The 20,091-nt window shown below is 34.3% G+C and overlaps 3 protein-coding genes across 4 annotated transcripts in view; 1 reads left to right on the top strand and 2 right to left on the bottom strand.

Annotated features, from left to right (window-relative positions):
* The window catches only part of LOC106103757 (acetylcholine receptor subunit alpha-like), an 18,358-nt gene extending 11,816 nt beyond the window's left edge, over nucleotides 1–6,542 (top strand). For both annotated transcript variants that reach the window (XM_013283613.1, XM_013283614.1), the window contains exons 5-8: nucleotides 1,338–1,484; nucleotides 4,819–5,013; nucleotides 5,125–5,350; nucleotides 5,485–6,542. In XM_013283613.1, the coding sequence (XP_013139067.1) occupies nucleotides 1,338–1,484; nucleotides 4,819–5,013; nucleotides 5,125–5,350; nucleotides 5,485–5,679 (763 nt within the window). In that variant the 3' untranslated portion in view covers nucleotides 5,680–6,542. The remainder of the gene's footprint in view (nucleotides 1–1,337; nucleotides 1,485–4,818; nucleotides 5,014–5,124; nucleotides 5,351–5,484) is intronic.
* A 2,168-nt stretch (nucleotides 6,543–8,710) lies between these two features.
* On the bottom strand, nucleotides 8,711–10,234 carry LOC106103588 (myb-like protein F). The gene has a single exon (XM_013283370.1). It carries the CDS (start codon nucleotides 9,684–9,686, stop codon nucleotides 8,727–8,729), a length of 960 nt encoding a protein of 319 aa, XP_013138824.1. The 5' UTR covers nucleotides 9,687–10,234; the 3' UTR covers nucleotides 8,711–8,726.
* A 2,290-nt stretch (nucleotides 10,235–12,524) lies between these two features.
* The window catches only part of LOC106103462 (multiple epidermal growth factor-like domains protein 6), a 13,553-nt gene continuing 5,986 nt past the window's right edge, over nucleotides 12,525–20,091 (bottom strand). The window contains exons 9-17 of the mRNA XM_013283242.1: nucleotides 19,153–19,379; nucleotides 18,140–18,353; nucleotides 17,460–17,615; nucleotides 16,740–16,916; nucleotides 15,914–16,081; nucleotides 14,979–15,140; nucleotides 14,271–14,441; nucleotides 13,592–13,717; nucleotides 12,525–13,334 (exon numbers count right to left, since the gene is read on the bottom strand). Of these exons, the coding sequence (XP_013138696.1) occupies nucleotides 13,039–13,334; nucleotides 13,592–13,717; nucleotides 14,271–14,441; nucleotides 14,979–15,140; nucleotides 15,914–16,081; nucleotides 16,740–16,916; nucleotides 17,460–17,615; nucleotides 18,140–18,353; nucleotides 19,153–19,379 (1,697 nt within the window). The 3' untranslated portion in view covers nucleotides 12,525–13,038. The remainder of the gene's footprint in view (nucleotides 13,335–13,591; nucleotides 13,718–14,270; nucleotides 14,442–14,978; nucleotides 15,141–15,913; nucleotides 16,082–16,739; nucleotides 16,917–17,459; nucleotides 17,616–18,139; nucleotides 18,354–19,152; nucleotides 19,380–20,091) is intronic.

The following is a 20,091-nucleotide window of genomic DNA, read 5'->3' as shown; positions in this document are numbered from 1 at the left end:
CGCCTGTCTTCGTGTGGTCGTGGTATTACACCGGGCGAGCGGGCCATTCGTGCTCCAGCAAATGCTGGATGCGGGCTCTACCACTGTTAAAATAATCTTCGAAGATTCTCAACATTTTGTCAAAACATAACTTTATGTTAGAGCTGAAGTATTTGAAATTAAAATATTAGGCGACTAAAAAACAAACTAAGAAATTAGTAGAATATATTGTATTTTTATACCACTGTACTAAAATTTATTTTTTCTATTATTGTATAATCTTGAATTTCAATTTTATAATGCGTCTGTGCTCTGTTGGCAACAGCCCTTTCTGAATGCATTTTAAGTATGCGATTATCTGCATTGATTTTCATTTAATCTATAACAATGTATCAAAAATTTAAACATCAGGATCATATTATGTAAATGTCATATTATGTACGGTTTACATCACATAAATATCTAAATGAAAGCAATTATCCCCGTTACGTTGAATTACGTTGGCTGTGATGTGGGGAGCAGGCAGCAGGGAGTAGGGAAGTACAACAAGGCCACATTAATCGGCCGGTTCCTTTATTAGCTGCCAGTGCGTAGGTAAATAACAAAACTGCTTATTCAGGGACGAGCCCTTCCTCCCTTTAACCAATCTAATCCACGACTAGGGTTGTCTCTATTTAGATTTAATTATTATTTACATTATTTATAAACCACTGGCAAAAGTCAATCTGAAACCGCATTACATATTGTCAAATATAAGAGTGGTTGAAAGAATTCGGTAAAAATACTACAAGTTAAAGTAAACTAGTACAATTAAAAAATAAAAAAAAATAGTAGACAAGATAAAATTATGATGAATTTATTTACTATTGTCGTTAAGGAGTTTGGGAAGTAGACTTTTATTTTTTGTTTTGTTCTACATTTAAGAAAGTGTAGATACATATTGTTGCTATTGTAAGATGGCAGCCCTGTGTGGACAAAGCGTGCAGATCACGTGATAAATCTTGATTAATTACTATCTTCATTACATGTTGCCGTGAACTTGCAGTATCGCGGTTATTCTCGCCCCATTCACTTAATTGAATTTGTTGTATTAAATAAAATAGAGATCTCATTAAAAACGGAATTCTTATGCATAGTAGTTAGTTAATTGTTAAAATGTACTTATCAACCCGACATCCTCCGTGATTCCCAAAGCTACATAGCCTAAATAACAATTAAAAAAATCATTAAACACAAAAAAACCTACCAAAGTAACACAATTTGTAGTAAGATTTGGCAATATAGTGGTCAAGCACGAATTTATTTTTGTATCTACAAATAACATACAAAAGTTGTATATATAACTTGTATGTTTTCAGTATATGCGTGACAGTGGTTGTACTGAACGTGCACTTCCGGTCGCCGCAGACGCACCGCATGGCGCCATGGGTGAAGCGCGTCTTCATACACATCCTGCCTCGATTGCTCTTCATGAAACGACCACAGTACAAATTCGACACGAACAGGTAACTGGTATACACAAAAACAAATAGAAATATACAGACTTAAAAGCGAAATAACTTGATCCACTCAGAAGGTCATTTAATAGTCATTGAGTCCCTTATTGTACATTTAAACTATGAATTATCCACACTGACTACCCAACCATTAAATTACTGGATATAACTAAATGTGTATTAATTAGTGTATGCAAATTAAACCGTTTAATTGTATTTTATCACCAAATATGACCATACTTTGTCTTTAAAGGCATAACAATTGGTTATTGTTCCACATATCCTTAAAAATAAAATTAATGTGAAACATCCGACAGTCATTGGGTTAATTATATTTATTAAATAAAGCAATCGGGATTCATTTAAACGTTAAGATAAACATGCGATCCTCCCTCTCACAAGCACACAGACCCTCTCGCTCTCGCCCGCACCCCTGACACCTCGCGATGACAAATGTAAATTAATTATAACTTCTGGGTGACTTTCAGAGGCAAAGTTGTGGACTAGCCTAACACCGCCGCCACCCCGATAACTTTAATATTAATAAGCTCTAAGTTGTAAGCAGCGACGAGCTATGTTAATATTGTTCAACGGTCTTTAGCTCAGCTTTCAGTATTGTATATAAATGAAGTTGGCTGTACTAGATTTTAGGCAAATCATTTGATATTCGTCTAAAATTAAGGAAGGGTCTAATATTATTGAGTAAAAATTACTATAATAATTATTGCCGAAACTACCAAAGTAACTATAGGTAGTTAACGACTTTGTTGTAGGAATATTAATCATTAACGGTCCGGAAGCTCAGTATCTAATATCTTCTTGTTGACTTAACTATAGAAAATGCCAAAGCTTATTATTTCCTTATCTGCCAGCTGTTACTGTTAACAAGGAAAAAGATTTTAACAAAAGTAAATAAGGTTACACGTACGATAAAAGTGTATGTTAGATTAAAGTTTCGTTGCCGACGTCTGATGCCCTAATAAAATAAAGTAGCTCGTGAAAGTTATAGGCAGCGCCTAGCGCACGCTCTGTAAACGAATTTTTTCTCTATTTTCTATTTGACCTTGTGAATTTCAGCGATCACGATTCCAATGTTAAGTAAATATTGATACACTATTTACAGTATTATATTAAACAAATTACATTGATTAGTTTTAACATTTAATGGAGTTTAATTATGTATTTTATGCTCTGCTGGTATAATGGAAAAAAGATAATTTGTAATTGTTTAGATAGAAAAAAATTGTCTTGTAGTTTTTATCGCAGAACATCTAAATATTGTCTTGGGATTGTTATTATAATGTAGATTAGTTAATAAATAGTTATTCACTGGTTTGTAAAACTATGTATTTAATGTACTATGTAATAAAAAGTTAACTCTACACATTGGCTGTTCACATAACAGAATTATAATTACGAAGTTCGGCGATAGCATAGTGAACCCGTAGTTATTAGCAAGCGGCCCTTCTGTCGGCGTACTCGGTACACAAGTTCCTAACAACTTAATATCGGGTGTAATAACTAGTTTACTAGCGACTTGCGACGCGCCGGGATTCCAACGCGTCCAACTTCAAAATCACTCAACTTATTCTCAAGCATTCCAGAACTCTAATATTACTCATTATTGAAATTATTTCTTACTTCTACTTACAACAGTTTGTTTAAATTATAAAATAGTAAACAACAAACAGGTATCCCGTTCGTTCTTTTAAAATATAGAGATAACGATACTCAGGTGTCTAGGTTAGTCTACTTTTTAAATTATATGTAGTTTAATCAATTTAATTCACGGGATCAACCGCCGTTATGAGTAGATGCTAATAGCGAATATCCAAGTACTATGATACTTACCGAGTCTGTTGAGATAGTGAACTAAGTAACTCTTTTAGTGTTTACAATTAACTAAATATATAATATAGTATTATATTATCTGTCCTCCCAACTCAACAATTCCCAATAACCCCTGAAATATTCAAAATCCAAATTGAAAGCGATATTTAATTCAAATTTATTCAATACATAAATATTTACGTAAACATAAATCAACAATGTGCCTTTCATTTCAATATTCATCAACTTAAGGAAAACAATGAAGTATTAATTTAATCGCTCCAAACGATTTGAAAACAATATCAAGGGGTTTCAATAACAAAATCATTCATGACTCAAACCACTCGATATAATGACAGAGGCAGTGGTCTATTAACAAACGTAGTAGAGGTACTATGACTTTTAAGAGACATGATCTGTCATAAGCGTATTCCCTCTATCAAATGATAACGAAATAAGCTCCAAACTTGCAAGTGTGCTCATTTTGTGTGTTTAAATTGAGTAACAGTTCATAAAGACGTTTCATGATGTAGACACGCGGGAGTCAGACCCTCGAAATGTAGCAAGTTTTATTTAGTAATATGACTCTTTGCCTAGTCCCTATTTCTTTAGTCAAAGTGGTGGTATAACGCGAGGCTGCGTTACGGAGCGGTTTCAGATCGTTACGTAAATGGACAGCCGGGATAGATGAGACCGCACACCACAATGTGGAGGCTGTATTCTCATAGATTATTACTCGAGTTTATCTTGATAGCCTATCACAACAACGGCTTTTTACTTCAATTAATTGTAGCGGTTGTAATAGCAGAAAATAACAACACATTTGACTAATGATTTTAAGTAACAAAAAGGCAGATGAAAGTTATTTAATAAAAAAAATAGTAACAAGTAAATAGAGGGGATAGAAAACTGTGCCAAAGATGAACTCTTTAACAAGCTATCGATTCGCATTAATAATTCATATCTCAACGAGTTTGATCAACCCTTCTTCTAAATTGTTATATTATTCCTAGTTCCTAATAAAATTATTGGCATCTCTGGCAAAATTGTTTGAAAACAAATTCTATCACTAAAGAGTGTTGTTAGTACGACGGAATATATAACTTAATTTTGTACTACCATTACGGACTTAGTTTAATCTTACTTAAAAATCCAATTTAGTTTTTTCGGACGTTATCAACACTTGCAGTTAGTTTCGGAAAGCTGATAATATAAAGTGATGAAGCTGTATACCCGAATATTTTAAGAGGATTACTCGGAAAATCGCTTTGTTTTCGCTGGACATGAGTACAGTCGCGCACAGTCTGAATGATACCGGATATCAATGTTTGGCTAATTATACTTTTTGGATCATTTCTACAGTTAAAATAATTTTAATTTTATTAACAAGCGATGCGATCACAATCTTTGGGTAGTCACGTAACTCGATTAACTATCGGAAAAGATGTTTTAACAAGCTGGTGTTATTTGTTTATGTTTCTAGAAATCTTATATATTTGAATGTTATGAGCAGGTCTCGGTACACGGCGTGCGGAGTGGTGGTGCGGTGCGGCGGCGCGGCGCGGCCGCTCTACCCATACCGGCTGGCAGCGGCGGACGACGATTGCTGCGCGCCCGGCGCCTGGCCGCCGCCCGTCGTGCCGGCGCGCCCGCTCACACGCACGCCCAGCAAGGAGGATCTTACGCACACCACTTACGTCAATTCTGGGTGCGTTCTGTTGAACTCTTATGAAGTGTTGCAAGAAATTGCCTACCATGACCTTTGAATCATTTGATTATTTATAAAATAATAGCAGCAATTGTTTTTTTATTCTGACAGAATGGGTGAAAGTAACCGTTTTGGAGGGAGCTGCGTGGTGCACGGGTCAGGCGAGGGGGGCGCGCTGGGCGTGGGAGGCCCAGGCTCCGAGGAGGAAGCGTTGAGCCCCGTGCCCGACCCGCCGCCCAGCTTCAGTCATTCCTCCTGCCCGCCGCATATGCACAAGACTTGCTTCTGCGTCCGCTTCATTGCGGAACACACCAGAATGTTAGAGGATTCTACAAAGGTATCGAGATGATCTTATACACGGTTACTAAAAAGAGGTGTTGAATTATTTATTGAAAGAGTTTTTCTTACACAATACATTTGTAAGATTTCATACAATTGTAAGAATATCAGATTTTATGTGATCTTTTTTAGGTGAAAGAAGATTGGAAGTACGTAGCGATGGTGCTCGACCGACTGTTCTTGTGGATCTTCACACTGGCGGTGCTGGTGGGCACGGCGGGCATCATCCTGCAGGCGCCCACGCTGTACGACGACCGCGTGCCCATCGACAAGCACTTCAATCAGATCGCTACGTCCACGCTGGTGCGCTGTCCGCCGCCGTCGTAGGCGCCGCGCCACGTGCAGCGCCCCCGAGTGACACTCTCGCTACAATTTGTTTGTAATTCGCGCCCAAATGATACAGAATGATGTTATTTTCAAGAGCTGGGACTTTTTAAGCATCGCTTTTTTTACATTGAAGGGTTTATATCATATTTGAAATTTAGCTAACGAAATGTTGTGAGAGAAGGTTTGAGTTGCTGCAAAATGCAATATAGCTTGTAAGATTATTTGAGTACTCGCCAAAAAACTTTTTATGGCAGTGCCGGTATTGTATAATTATTCAAAACAAAATGAGAACTTTTGGCGGCATATAAAAGTAAACGTATCATAATTGGAGATGATCTTAAAAAAATCATTCGAAATCCTAATTTTTGAACTAGGTGCGTCTGTGTTTGTTTTTTAAAATAATCTTTTTTCTATAAAATGTATGTAGACTTAAGATATGAAGGTTTATTGGAGAGAGTGCAAGCAAGTTGTAGGGCAGAGCCGGGGAGAGTGGAGGAGAGTGGGAGATAGTGGAGGAGAGTGGGGGAGAGTGGAGGAGAGTGGTGGAGAGTGGGGCGCACTGCACCGGAACACAACGCACACCCGTCCTGCCCGCACGTGTTCTATTCCACGACACGTACATTGTACTAGCGTAATCTCTTCTCATTATTCTTAAACTTTGCACCCAACATTTACCTTACGCACTCATCAACTATCCTTCTAATTCTTACATACTCTAACTATGTCATAATCTATTTCCTTGTCTCAATTTATCACGTCATTACAAAAAATATGATGACAATAAAAAACCGAAATAAATTATTTTTGCCATATAACCTGATGTGTCGATAACAACGATTTATTGTAACATTAATTTATAAAAGAAATACTAACCTAAAAATCAAATATTAAAAGTAATATTAAATTTATTATAAAATTTTCGATATTTAGAACATTTTTGTAGTGTTCGTAAATAAATAAAGTAAAATTAAAGCGTTTTATAACGCGGTATAAAATTAACCAAAACGTAATTGTGCAGTAATAAATTTAGATGTATGTAGTTTTGAATAGATATACGAGTAGTATAAAATTAATGAACGAAACACCACCAAATCGATGCTGTCTGTGTTCAACATGATCGGTTAATTATTAAAATAAAGTAGCGGTGTAGTGTCATTGTAAATCCTTTCTTATGATACACCTCGCTTCTTAAACTAATGAACTTTGTTTAATCTCTCATTTGGTTTAACGATTTAATATTAAATCTTTAGGTAGAAAACTAATATCGACTTAAAGTAACTAGTGTATCTACCACTATCTCACTCTATGAGATAAATCTCACTTTTAAAATCTCTTCTATACATAATCTCAATTGTCGTAGAATAGAACATGTACTTTACATTAAATATAACAATTTTCATATTTGTAAGAAATGTATACTTTTAAAACCAGTCATTAAAACGATCATGAACGTTTTTTTAATTTTGTAATTTTCACTATATAAATGTCATTTTTTTATCACATACAAACCCAACATACAAAATTCTCCTTATGATAATAAGTACAATATAACAATTTACTTTAAGTGATACTTGCTCAATTTTACAAGTATTTATGAATGCTGATCTGTCACTGGAGCTTTCCAATACGAACAGTGAACGTCAGTCTTGTCTGACTACACATTTTGGTTAATTGCGATTAGAATTGACGAATAAATCAGTGCCGGGTTTCCTTGTACTGTACGCCGTACAGGTCCTGATCGTGAGGCTAAACGAAATACTAATATTATAAATGTGAAAGTTTAGTTGGATGTTTGTTAGAGTTTGTAGCCTAAACAGCTGAACAGATTTCGATGAAATTTGGTATAGATGTAGGGGATAGTTAGGAAGAAGACATAGACTAATCATTTTTGTTTTATTTTATTCCACGCGAACAGAGTCGCGGGCGAAAGCTTGTAGATGATAAACAAACTTCAGCTGCATAAAACATACTTTTGTAAACTTTGTACAAATCGTCGGTCGATGAGAATTCATCTTATTTATATGACAAAACTACGTTTCTTGTGATTAATTGCTGTCGAAATATAAGATAATTACGTACTTTAACGTTGTAAAGTTAACTGATTGTTTATTTCTTGTTGGTCTTATTGATATATGAAGTACGGTATCTGGAAATCCGACACTGCAATTAAACATCATGTTTTATACGTAAGCTCATTATTGTAAATATCAATAATTTTAGATACGCTTTATACTAAATGAATCAGTGGTTAACATTGGACTGGAATTGAAGACAAAACGAAATACGTTAATGGCGTATTACTTTATTATGTAATTTAAAATATACTTCGAAACTAGACAAATTGTGTGCACAGATAAACGAAGTTTTGATAGATGAATTGGAAAGTTTTGTGTTGAAATGTGTAAAAATAGATTACTATAGATACGCACTCAAATAGTGCAGTCATTTGATATAGAATTATTATGAAAAATTGTCAGTATGAGAGGACTAGGAAATGTACTGGTGCATAGTTTAGGGTCCCTATTGAAGAGCAATCGGAAGGAATGTGTAGGTATTTAAAGTAATTAAGGATTAAGCACATTTGACTGTTTGCAGTAGAGTAGCGCAGCTCAATTGTAGTAAAATAAATTTGTAATTTATCTATTTATATTGTTAATAAAAATGTTATAATATAGAAAGTGACTTTTCTTTGAATCCTCAACGAGATTATTACAAAAAATATTAAAAACTGAAGTTTAAAGAAACATAATTAGAGCTCCAAGATAAAAAAGATAAATAATGTAAGTGTTGCCTTAACTGAAGTTAACCTCAACAAGTAATATTATATTTAATTGATCATGCATCGTGTTACAAAAACGTTAATTTATTTATGTGATTTTATTTATATTTAATGTTTCTATTTCACAAAATAGTTTTTAATGGTTTAAATCATTAATTAAATATTTGTATAATTTGATTTTAATTGATTACATTGATAAACTCAACTTACGATGAAAAGAAATCACGCACTAGTGTCGTGACTAATTTATAAAAAAAAAACCAAACGTTTATGGATTATCAAAGATACTGCTACCAGCTTGAGCAGCTTGTGGAAAAAAGTTGTTCAAAATAGAATTAGTTCTTTGGCTATCTTCTAGTATTTTAGTAGCATCGTCTATTGCGTCTTTGTTTGATTCACTATGACCAAATAATGAATCATAGTCCATAGGTTCATCATTATTTTCTATAGTATGATGAGACAAGTCTATACCAGACAAGGGGGAATTTTCACCATCTATTCCTTGATTCCTTTGCTGATTATTGTCTTTAACATGAGTTCCTAACGCTTTATTAAATATGTCTTTTAATGTTCCCGTTGATAAATGTGTAGCATTGTGCATATTATTCGTAAATTTATTTTCTGCTATCTTCATTGTATTCTGCATATTAACTTTGTCTTGATTTGAATCATGTAAAGTTAATATTTTATTAACATTGGAATTATTATTTGCATTTAAAATCTTCGAAGCACCGTCTAATATTCGTTTCGCTTCATTCACTTCGGAATCACTTTTACTATTATGCTTCATGTTATGTAAAATATTGATATATTTCAGTATAGCATCAGCTGCTGACTTCTCTTCAGATTCTATCTCTTTAAATTGTATTCGCATACTTGCGGACATTTTATCGAATTCATCTTTAAGAAATTTTTTCATATATGCCAAGCGATCTTCATCATTTGTGAATTTATATTTCAAATTTTCATTTTCGTAATTAAATGGTTTAGAATATATATTGTAATCATTTTTGATTCCATTAAATTCTGCATCTGGTATGTTCAATGACATTCCTTTTGTATTACCGTTATCTTGATTTTTTATAACTCCCCTACATTTAGGATTAGATATAGTAGATCCGAGTGCTAATGCACTTTCAACTGCTTCAACGGTACAATCAATTGTATCTCTTACATCGGTGACAACATCAGTTATCATCTTTTGAAAACTATGTTCTAACGACGACATCACATCACGAAACTCACCGTAAATAGATGCTGAATGAACCTGTAATTTAAAGTATTTATTATAACTATTTGTTTTTTTTTATTTACAAACGTATTTATATTATTATTAAAATATTTACTTACATGTACGTTTATCACCAAAAGTATAATTAAGAATTTCATATTAATTTCTTTGTCAAGAGAAAACAAAAACCGACACTACATTATTTCACCCGAAAGTATAAAGACTGTCGGATAATTTACCAACTACGCCTTTATTGAATTTAGCTATATGTTTTACGCGTGTTTACTGATATCCACGCGTTACTCGACGGCTAACATCTGTATAAATATTTGGAATATAATTGCCAACTAATTACGCATGAAAAAGATTTTACATTGCTTTTTGAACAGTAATACAATCTAGGTATGTTATACAAATTGAGGCCCCGAATATTAGAAATGAAAGACGATAAATAATATGAAATACTTAAAAAGTCAATGTCTTAGTGTAACTAGCTGTTCCCGTGCAACTTCATCCGCATGGAATTATGAAAATTTTATTTTATTATTTACATCTGTCAAATTATCAATTATAAATGTCAAAATGACATGACATGATGACAAACTTGCTTCCTTGATGTTGGCAACTTATGGTCTCTTTCCCACATTAGGTTTTTTATCCAAAATATTTACTCCCTAAGTTTAATGGCGTTAAAATATATAGACTAAAGCGTGACTCAAATGGGCTTTTTATTGAAAAAAGAATTATTTAAAATGTTGTAATTGCCGACATCTTAGGCAAGAAAGAAGTGTGTGTTTATTATAATAAGTATAGATTTACACAAGATATCCGCACTAAGGGTCTGATTCAGTGGCCGTTTAACAATACTAAGAGTTAAAGTTAGATTTCTTTTTCTATTACCTAATGTCAATACCTAATCTGCTATACTAATTTAATTATCACAACTTTTAAATTAATTAAAACGTAATTATTTATTGTTTTATTTTTTTTAGATTTGGTTATTAAAGAAAACATATTGTAAAGAACTTGTATTTAAATGTCTTATAATAAACAGAATATCACAAACTTTAGACTATCGGCTTGTCTTGGCTAATGTGTGTTTGATGATAGTTGCATATTTCATTTACAATCAGATAAAATTGAAAAACAATAAAAATATATGACTAATGATAAATCCTTAATCTAAATTATCCTTAGTCGAGAAATGTAACTTAATATTATTGTCATATATTATTTAGTTACATGCAGAATCGAAGTCGCAAACATTTCAGCTACCAAACACTTAAATCTTTACGCAGGGATCGTATACAAAAATAACAAACATTTAAACTAAACTGACTTGACTAAATGATCGCACAACGGTTGTGCGATTGTTTGATCCTTTACAGCAAATTGAACTGTTTAGTTGCACAACTGAAAATCGAGTTGTGTGCGCACCTTCATATAAGCTCATAGGAATCAAAGCGCGACTAAACAGTTGTCCGATAGTTTAGTCAAAGGTGTTGGCACGCTCTAAAGATATACGGAACTTTCGTACAAAACAAACAAAGCTATTAATAATCCAAAAAATATTGACTGTTATAAACCATCATTGTTACAAAATAATAAATTAATAAGTCAAAGAAATTAATTTTTATATGACATAAAATAGATTTAAATGTGACAAGTTACTTATTGTAACGCCCACAGCCGTTCAGCTGTCACTAAGGGCGCATATTAACATCTATTAAAGCACTATGCGTGCGCCTGAATTGAATTATTTCGTCATTAAATTTAATGCATTGTACAAATGTGTTTTATATACAAGTTGACAGTAAGTTTCGTAAATAAAAATTGTCATTTTATTGTGACAAAAACATAAAAGCCATTGTACATAATTCAATTTTGAAAATTCTGTATTTTGATATGAGATTTCGAACTTCCTAATTAATCCACGATTTTTTCGTACAATTTGGCACCTTGATGAGCAAATATTTAGTTTTTTACCCAATATTATTATAATATACAATTTGAACTTAAATACCAATTATTCTGTCAAAATACTCATTTTAAATTTTTATTTTTTATAAAAATACATTTAACTGCCTATTTCATATTGTATATTTATATCTAAATTGTAAACAAAATTTCCTGCCACAACTAATCTTATATTCTGTTTAAAATATAAAATATAATTTGTTAAAAACAGGCAACACTTAACAAAATTAAATCATAGTACATATTTTAATGTTTGAAATAAAAAAAAATTGTGGAATGTTGAAAATTATCCACAGACTAAATTAATCAAAATACAAGGATTATTAAAATTTAAAATTCATTCGTGTAAAATTTTAAATTATTTTTAGATAATTACATGTTAGAATTGCATTAAAATCATGTACAAAAAAGTCATAAAAATCGATGACAAAATGGTGGCAGTTTATTCAGTAAATTAATTAAAATGAATGATTTATATGATATGTAATAGTGAAAAATTGCTTAATTGAGTTTTTTTTACATACAACCTTAACAACCTTAGCTTAAAAATAACCTTAATAAGTTTAAAATATTTCAATAAATATGTGACATTCATACAAGTGATGTTGAGCATTGCACTTGTCTTTAATAAGTAAAATATTAAAAATTACATGACGCCATTTTAACGGCAATACAATTACTCTAACTAAATAGATTGCCTTAAACTCGTAAATAAGGGCGCTAATATATTACTATTTGATTTCATGAAAAAATTCTATAAAATTAGACAAGTTATTAATTAAAAATATAGAATTATATTAAAATGAAAGTGTAGAGATCACTCACTGAACAACACTTAATTCTAACAGAGCTATTTACAGCCTGTTTATACAACTCGTGTACAATAACATGATACTTGGGATTGATGACGTCACGTGTCTACAGGTTTACATAAGGAAAATTTAACAGGTCTTTTAGACCTGTACAGCAATTTTAGTGAATGAAACCAGCTCTAAGAAGTCTCATGTTTTTATGCACTCGTTGTACGAGATTTTATGTAAGCAAAATGTAAAATGAGTGAATTAATATTTTATCATAATAAAGTTATTTTTCTATTTTCCTAAAAACTTGAGAACATGGTTAAGCTGCCTTTTAGTATGAGCGAAAATTAAAGCCAAAATGTATTTTTAATCTTATTTATCAACTGCCTAAAAGTAAATTAAACTTATTTTGATATTAATTGCAATTTTTCGTTTACATAAAATCTCTAATAAAACAATTTTGATGCACAAATTCCAAAAGGCATATCAAAATATCTAATACTCTTTTCTAAATTGACAAAGTCATACTAATTTGCACAAATATTGCTTTAGAAATAACCTTAGAGATATCATCAGGGTGTTTGGTTCTCCTCATCATTAATACAGGATGCTCCTTCTTCCCTTTTGGGTGGGACTGGCACCTCTATACTGTCGATGGCGCGCGGCGGTGGTATGGGTGTCATGTTCAGTTTGGGCAAGGGTGGTATGGGCGGGGTGGGCAGTGCCACCGCGGAGGGGTGCTCGGGGTGCTCGGGGTGGGGGTAGCTCTGCACCCTGTGTACTGCGGGAAGGTCGTTGTTCATCCTCTGGTAGTGCGGTTTCCATGTGTTCGCCGGCGGGGTGTAGTTCAAGTGATCGTATTCCATTTCTGAAATAATTAAAATAGAACATTTAAGAAATCGCTATACTATAGACATTTCTAGACATTTCTAATTCTCAGCTTCGTAAAACTCCTTATATAGGCTTTGTAGTTTTATTGTTAGGTATAAGATTTTTTTTAAACACAATACCTCGACCGTAGATGACTGTACTGTTGGAATAAAATTAAAATATTCTAGCATTGTTGTATTATCTTATTAAAGCTAGCTTATTATTATGATTAATACAGAAAATAGTGTTATTTACCATATCCCTCCTTGTGTTTGATTTCATCGTACACGTGGTCCAGCTTGTCGTCATCTATGCAGTGGTACAAGTTGGGGTTGGTCGCGTCCGCGTCCTTATTCTTTAGCGACGACAGCGGGTCATAAGCTGTAAGAATTTATAATATTAGGTGATAAGCAAGCGGCCATCAAAATACTCCGATTCGTCTAAGTACAATATACGTATATATGTAAAAATATGAACAAATAAAAAAAAATAGCGGAAAGACCGCAGTTCATAGACATTTCTTATCATTTAAAATCACTTATGCGTTGACTATCTTTAATTGACAAAGAAAGACACGCAAAGTGGATATATCGCCTTTCTAAGTGTCCTCTTATCCATCAAATTCACTTCGCCTTCCCAGGCAAAGATAATTTGACAGATATGGCCCTTTGGGACAAGGGGCCCAAAATTAACCCTTCAGTTGTCTGTGCCAGTAGTCAAAGTGTACGAGCAATTACTTCTCCTTGAGATTATGTGGTCGTGGTATAAAAACTATAGTTATAATTACTGGCATGTACCACTGTTAAAATGTGTGATGATTTTCACTACATCAATAATAAAGTAGGCAATAAAAAAATTGTGATCTCTCTCATTTTCCTTGAAAAGAAAGAGAAGGATATTTCGTAATCGGAATGAAATTTTTAACAATACTGACTGTCACTGGAGCTGGAGGCGGTCATCCTCAACTTCTCGAGGGTGGCGTTATTGAGTTTGGCCGCGTTCAAGTTGTTGAATATCTTGTTGGAGTTGTTCAACAATGTGGACGCGCTCTCGTCGCTGCGTGTTGAACCTTGGAACGAGTACACCGGGTTGTCGAAGTGTTGCTCTGAAATAAGTCCATTCGGTAATTATTATTTGGCAAAATAAATGTTTTATATGTCAAATAGTTCCTAGTATTACTTCAAATGCGTGACACGTTTTTCCTTTGCTTATTAAAACCTTTCACTGTTCCCACTGATCTGAATAAATAGATAGGCGATTTTGAAAATGACAGCTTTTGCTTCATTACGACTTTAACGCGCCTTTGTTGCTAATAACAGTTAACCCTAAAATGCATGACAATGCATATATACACCAGTCTTTACATCTTTACCCAATAGACTATTTTAAAGGCATTTTTTCCTTTAATCCATGCTTAATTTACTACCCGTTTCAATTTATGGTTTTCAAAAGAAAAAATCATGTATTTAAGGGCTAAGTTTTTCGTTGTTATTACTAAATTGTTAGTGCTAAATTAAGGAAAATAAAATAGACACAAATTACTGTAGTTACTTGTCCATTTATAGAGATCATTGACTTCTCCACTTACTAATGTGAATTTTGTTTTTTCATTTATTTTAATCAATTTTAGTTAAACTCTCACCTGGCGGCTGATTGGGGTCGGCAGTGTAGTGCACGTGCGCGATCTCTCGTTTGAGGTTGCGCACGCGCTTGCGGTAGTAGAGCAGCACGAGGATGGCGGCGGCCGCGCAGAGCAGCACCATTATCACCATCACCGTTGTCAAGCCGGCGTTTGATGATCCTACTGGATACACATTTACTTAGCCTGTACTCAATCAAGGGCGAATAACCAAGCTTTTGGTTCGTTCTTAAAAACTTTCGCAATGGAAGGATTATAAGAAACTTTAGCTTTTTATATGAAAGAAATCGGGACACAAATATTTATTAAGCTTATTTAATTCTTCCCGATTGTTCAAATTAATTTAATTGCATGACACATTTCTTCCTATTTTTTACCCTTTACATTTAATTTGTGCAAAGTACACTTGTTTCTTGCCAGTAAAAGTTTAAAAAAAAAGGATTTCACCATATTGGGATGATTGGGAGTTGAACCGGACCAACGGGAAGTCCTCCAGTAACATTACGTACTTACACCATAAAAATCATACTAATATAAATGCGAAAGTTTAAATGGATGGATGTATGGATGTTTGTTGAGTTTGTAGACTAAACTGCTTAACGGATTTCGATGAAAAGTAGATTGTCTGGAAGAAGACATAAGCTACATACATTTTTTTTTAAATTAAAGCGCTATTATCCCAATGGTTTGGAGTACGAATTACCGATCTTGCGGTCAAAGGTTCCAATCCCGCCATTTGACTATTTTCGTGAACCATATCTTAGCACAAGCCTAGAGCTTAGTTGGAATGGTTAAAGGAAATATTAGTAAATTAACAAAAATCTATTAATATTTTATCTAAAACAAAAGTTAATTCCACGCGGACGGAGTCGCGGGCGGAAGTTAGTAATATATCGAAATGAGTGTAGTGAGTGTAGTGATTGTAGTGAGTGAGATACCTGCGGCGTGGTCGATGTGTATGGCGTCAGCGGCGTGCGTGTCGCAGTGCTCGCCCACGTAGCCGCGCCGGCACACGCAGCCGCGCACCGGCTCGCACTGCCAGCTGCCGCGCGCCGGGCACGCGCACGCCTCCATGCAGTGGTCGCCGAAGTACCCCTCCGGACAGACTGCAAACACACCTCATGCATACATATACTAATCTGTACTTAATATTACAATCACAGCATATTTCATTAATCTTTTTATTAAAATTATAAATGCGAAAGTTTAGATGGATAGATGTATGTAGCCTGAATGACTGTACGAATCTCGATGAAAATTTGGCGAAGACGTAGAGAATAGTCTGGAAGAACACATGGCTACTACTACTACTGTTTTTTCCACGCGAACGGAGTCGCGGGAAACCTAGTTTTTTTTATTTTTTTTCTTTAAAAACCTTATACTTAACGACACGCTTTAAGCTATATGTTTTCACGCTATTAAACTTAGGGATAATTAAATTGAAAAATAAACCCTTATGTGGTTTACCATCTCACCCATTTTACCCCCCGTTACTCCTTTAGGGGCAATAAACTACAAGCTGCCAACATTAAGGAAGCAAGGTTATTATGGTAAGGGTGATTTTGACATTTTTAATTGGGAATTTCACATATGTAAACAATAAAATTAAGTAATAAATGAGGATAAAGGATGTAGGCCTCCCGCAAGATGGACCGATGGCCTGGTGAAGGTTGCGAGAGTGTTGGATGCGGGCGGCACAGGGCACAGACGTCGTGTCAATAATTGATGAAGGATGTAGTGTAGCATAGTGGTAGTGGTAGTTACACTGCGTGCAGTAGTTGCCGGTGTAGCCGGGCGGGCAGCGGCAGTAGCCGTCGTTGGGGCGGCAGGCGGCGCCGCGCGCGCAGCGGCACGGCTGCGAGCACGCCGCGCCCCACCAGCCCGCCGGGCACGCCTCGCCGCAGCGCGCGCCGCGCCACCCCGGCAGGCACTGGCACTCGCCTGCACACACACATACATTTACCGTACATTTTAAAAAATAACATATACAATAAATTAACTTTTTTGCGTATTAAAGAAAAAATCTTGAAATCTAAACTTTACTATTTTTTCCAAGACTAAGATAGAAGAAATAAAATGCAATTGGACGTTAGTATTAAAATTGTATTGTTAGCATTTAAACAAAAATCATTACCTAAGATGTTGACTACATATTTTATGATTTTTGAGCACAGGTACAGTCAGCTACATAAATATACACACATTTTACACTAGTAAAACTTTCTAAACTTATATAGACCTAACATTTCATAGTATGTAATTGCAAATATTCATCGTTAGATACATATGGACGAACACATGATAATATAATAGAAATTGAAAACAAACACTAGTTTCTAAGCTTTGTAAATAAATCCATATTTATGCGGCTGACTGTTCAGTGATTTCCAAAATACACATAAAATGTTTAACTGAATCACTGTCATATTTAGTAAATTCATTAAAATAAAATAAAAACAAAAAATATTAAACATGGTAAGATACCGGTAACATGATGACAATCCGCGCCATTCTTGCAGTCGCACTTGTGAGCGCAGTGCAGGCCGTAGGTGCCGAGCGGGCAGGGGAACTCGCAGGCGAGGCCGGTGAAGCCGCTCGGGCACGAGTACTCGCCGCTCACGGGGTCGCATGTTGTGTTGCCTGCAACAAACACCTATTGTTACACACCTCCAAACACACAGAACAATAGCGCGATTGCAAAACATCACAGACGTCAATTGTTAACATTCTTGATTATGCTTGTGATTGTGTTCGGTTACTACATCTTTAGCAGTTGTCTCGTGTTAACTTAGATATTTTCTATTGCAGTGTTTTAAGTGTGTAATTAAAAAAGTGTTTTTAAATTCTGTCACTTTTTTATATTATAGCAAATGTTATCTTAATTTATTTTACGTGTATTTCGTACATATATTTGAACTAATAAATAATTCCAGTTCGTTGTTCTTTTCTTTTTAATCCAAAATTATTTGATAATGTCATCGAAAATCAATATTAATATGATTTGATTATTAGAACTCATTTACCTCGACGATTAACAACTTGGTAATGATTATTCGTCAACCAAACTTCCAAAGTATAGTTTACACTAACAAGCAAGGCTTCACATAATCCAATTGGCATCATAAGCCAGAGGTTTACAATTAAGTTAACTTTAGGGATCATACCATCAGGAGATTCAGGGCACATCTGCAGACAGCCGGCGCCGTAGTGGTTGGGCGGGCAGGGCTGGTCGCAGTGCGGGCCGCGCCAGCCCGCCGCGCACTGGCATCGCCCCGTGCCAGCGTCGCACGACGAGTTGTTGGCGCAAGGACAGCGCTCCGAGCACTGCTCGCCGTACCGCCCCGCGGGGCACTGCGTCTCGCACCGCACGCCTTCAAACATTTATTTTCCAACTTAGAAAAAGACAAAGATAATTAAAGTAAGAATGTGTACAATTATACTATACTTTACTTTACGAGAAACTTTCTTTTTCCTATATTCATAACAACACGGCACGTAAAATTGTATGATTGAACTAACCAAAGATTTGAACCTATTTTATTCAGTTCAAATCATTATGTAGGAAAATTGTAGGAATTTATTTATAATGTAAATCAATGCAGTTGTAACTCAAGAATATTTTACTAGCATCATACTTGTGGTGTGACAGAAATTTGGTTACCATTAATTAAAATCGATGTTGACAAGAATATGCCATTATAAAGATCGCCAATATAACTGACCCGTTAGGCTAAATATGATTGCTTACAAAACTAAATTATGATTGGTCACTAACACCGTTCTATTTAATTTTCTATGTCCAAATAGGTTTTGTATATTTTATGACAGAACCAAGCGATTGCAGAGCCTATATACTTCCATTTATGACAAACGGATCAGATAAATTTGGCAGTCTATAGATAAATTGTAAAAAGAAACTATAATATTAAACATCAAAAACATGCTTTTTATTTTAAACTGTATACAATTAATAAGGTAAATATCCAGAAGAGAAACTTTTCAGATAAATTTTCTTATCCGCAAACGCTATCTTCCATACCATGGCTCTTGATTTCAATAACGTTTTCTTATTGTCAACAATCATTAACACTGCTTTCGGGTGACTGTGTTCGTATTCCTTTAATGTTTGAATTACCGTTTTCAGTATTAACCGAGGATTAAACGAACTATCTCTTACTTCAAAAGTTAGACAACTATTGAAAGCGCCTTTATAAAATTCTTCATTGGATTGTAATTTCTTCCCATCATGTTTAGTTCCATTGTTTTTGCTATTCTTCAAAGATAAATACAACACTTGCATTGCATCTCCGACTTGTATCAAATTGTTAGTGATATCTTCATTTTTACGTGGCCTAGTAGAGTTGTCACAGACGGTGTCATAAAAAAGCTTTTTCCCCAAAACATCTAGCACAAAAATGGAATTATGTCATTTAGATATCTTACCCATTTTCCTAGCAAGACCTGAATAAATTAATGAAATGAAAATATGATGTAATTTTAATATGATACAAACAAATCTAAAACCAATGGAAACGTAACATAACTGTGGTTTTTTTATTTAGCTGGCTAATGATTACAGAAAAGTTAAGTTCACAAGCCTGTACTAAGTCACATCTAGTAATCAAAAAAACAATACATGGATTGATTTGAGTAGTACAGTCAGCTGCTAAAATATGTATACGTTTACAAATGTTCAGAAATTGCATTCGCTTTTGGTTGCAATATTATGTACTTCTATATCCATCCTTATAATTCCCAACACTAAAAGCTACTGAAGAATACGTCCATAGGTATTTTTGAAACCAAAGATGTATACAAGTTTTTAAAATTGTAAAATGCATACATATACACTGCGTCGTAAAACAAAGACGGATCTATATTTTTTCGATTTTATTTTTTTTGTAGAAATCGACTTAAAACATCTTACCATACGAAATGTATTAATTAATTTATCACTTCTTTACTAAAAACGCTGAAAACAACGATTCAGATACTTCGCCAGTATTTACCAATGAAGTCTAAATCCACAGCTTTAAACTGCTCGCCTATAAAATTGCCGATTTGTGTATCCGTCTTTGTTTTACGACAATGCTGATATATGGAGCTGAGTGTACAT

Source organism: Papilio polytes, unplaced genomic scaffold, assembly GCF_000836215.1.
Source record: "Papilio polytes unplaced genomic scaffold, Ppol_1.0 DF823731.1, whole genome shotgun sequence".
NCBI classification, from domain to species: Eukaryota; Metazoa; Arthropoda; class Insecta; order Lepidoptera; family Papilionidae; genus Papilio; species Papilio polytes.
The sequence above is the reverse complement of the archived record's forward strand: the minus strand, read 5'-3'. Positions and strand labels throughout refer to the sequence as shown.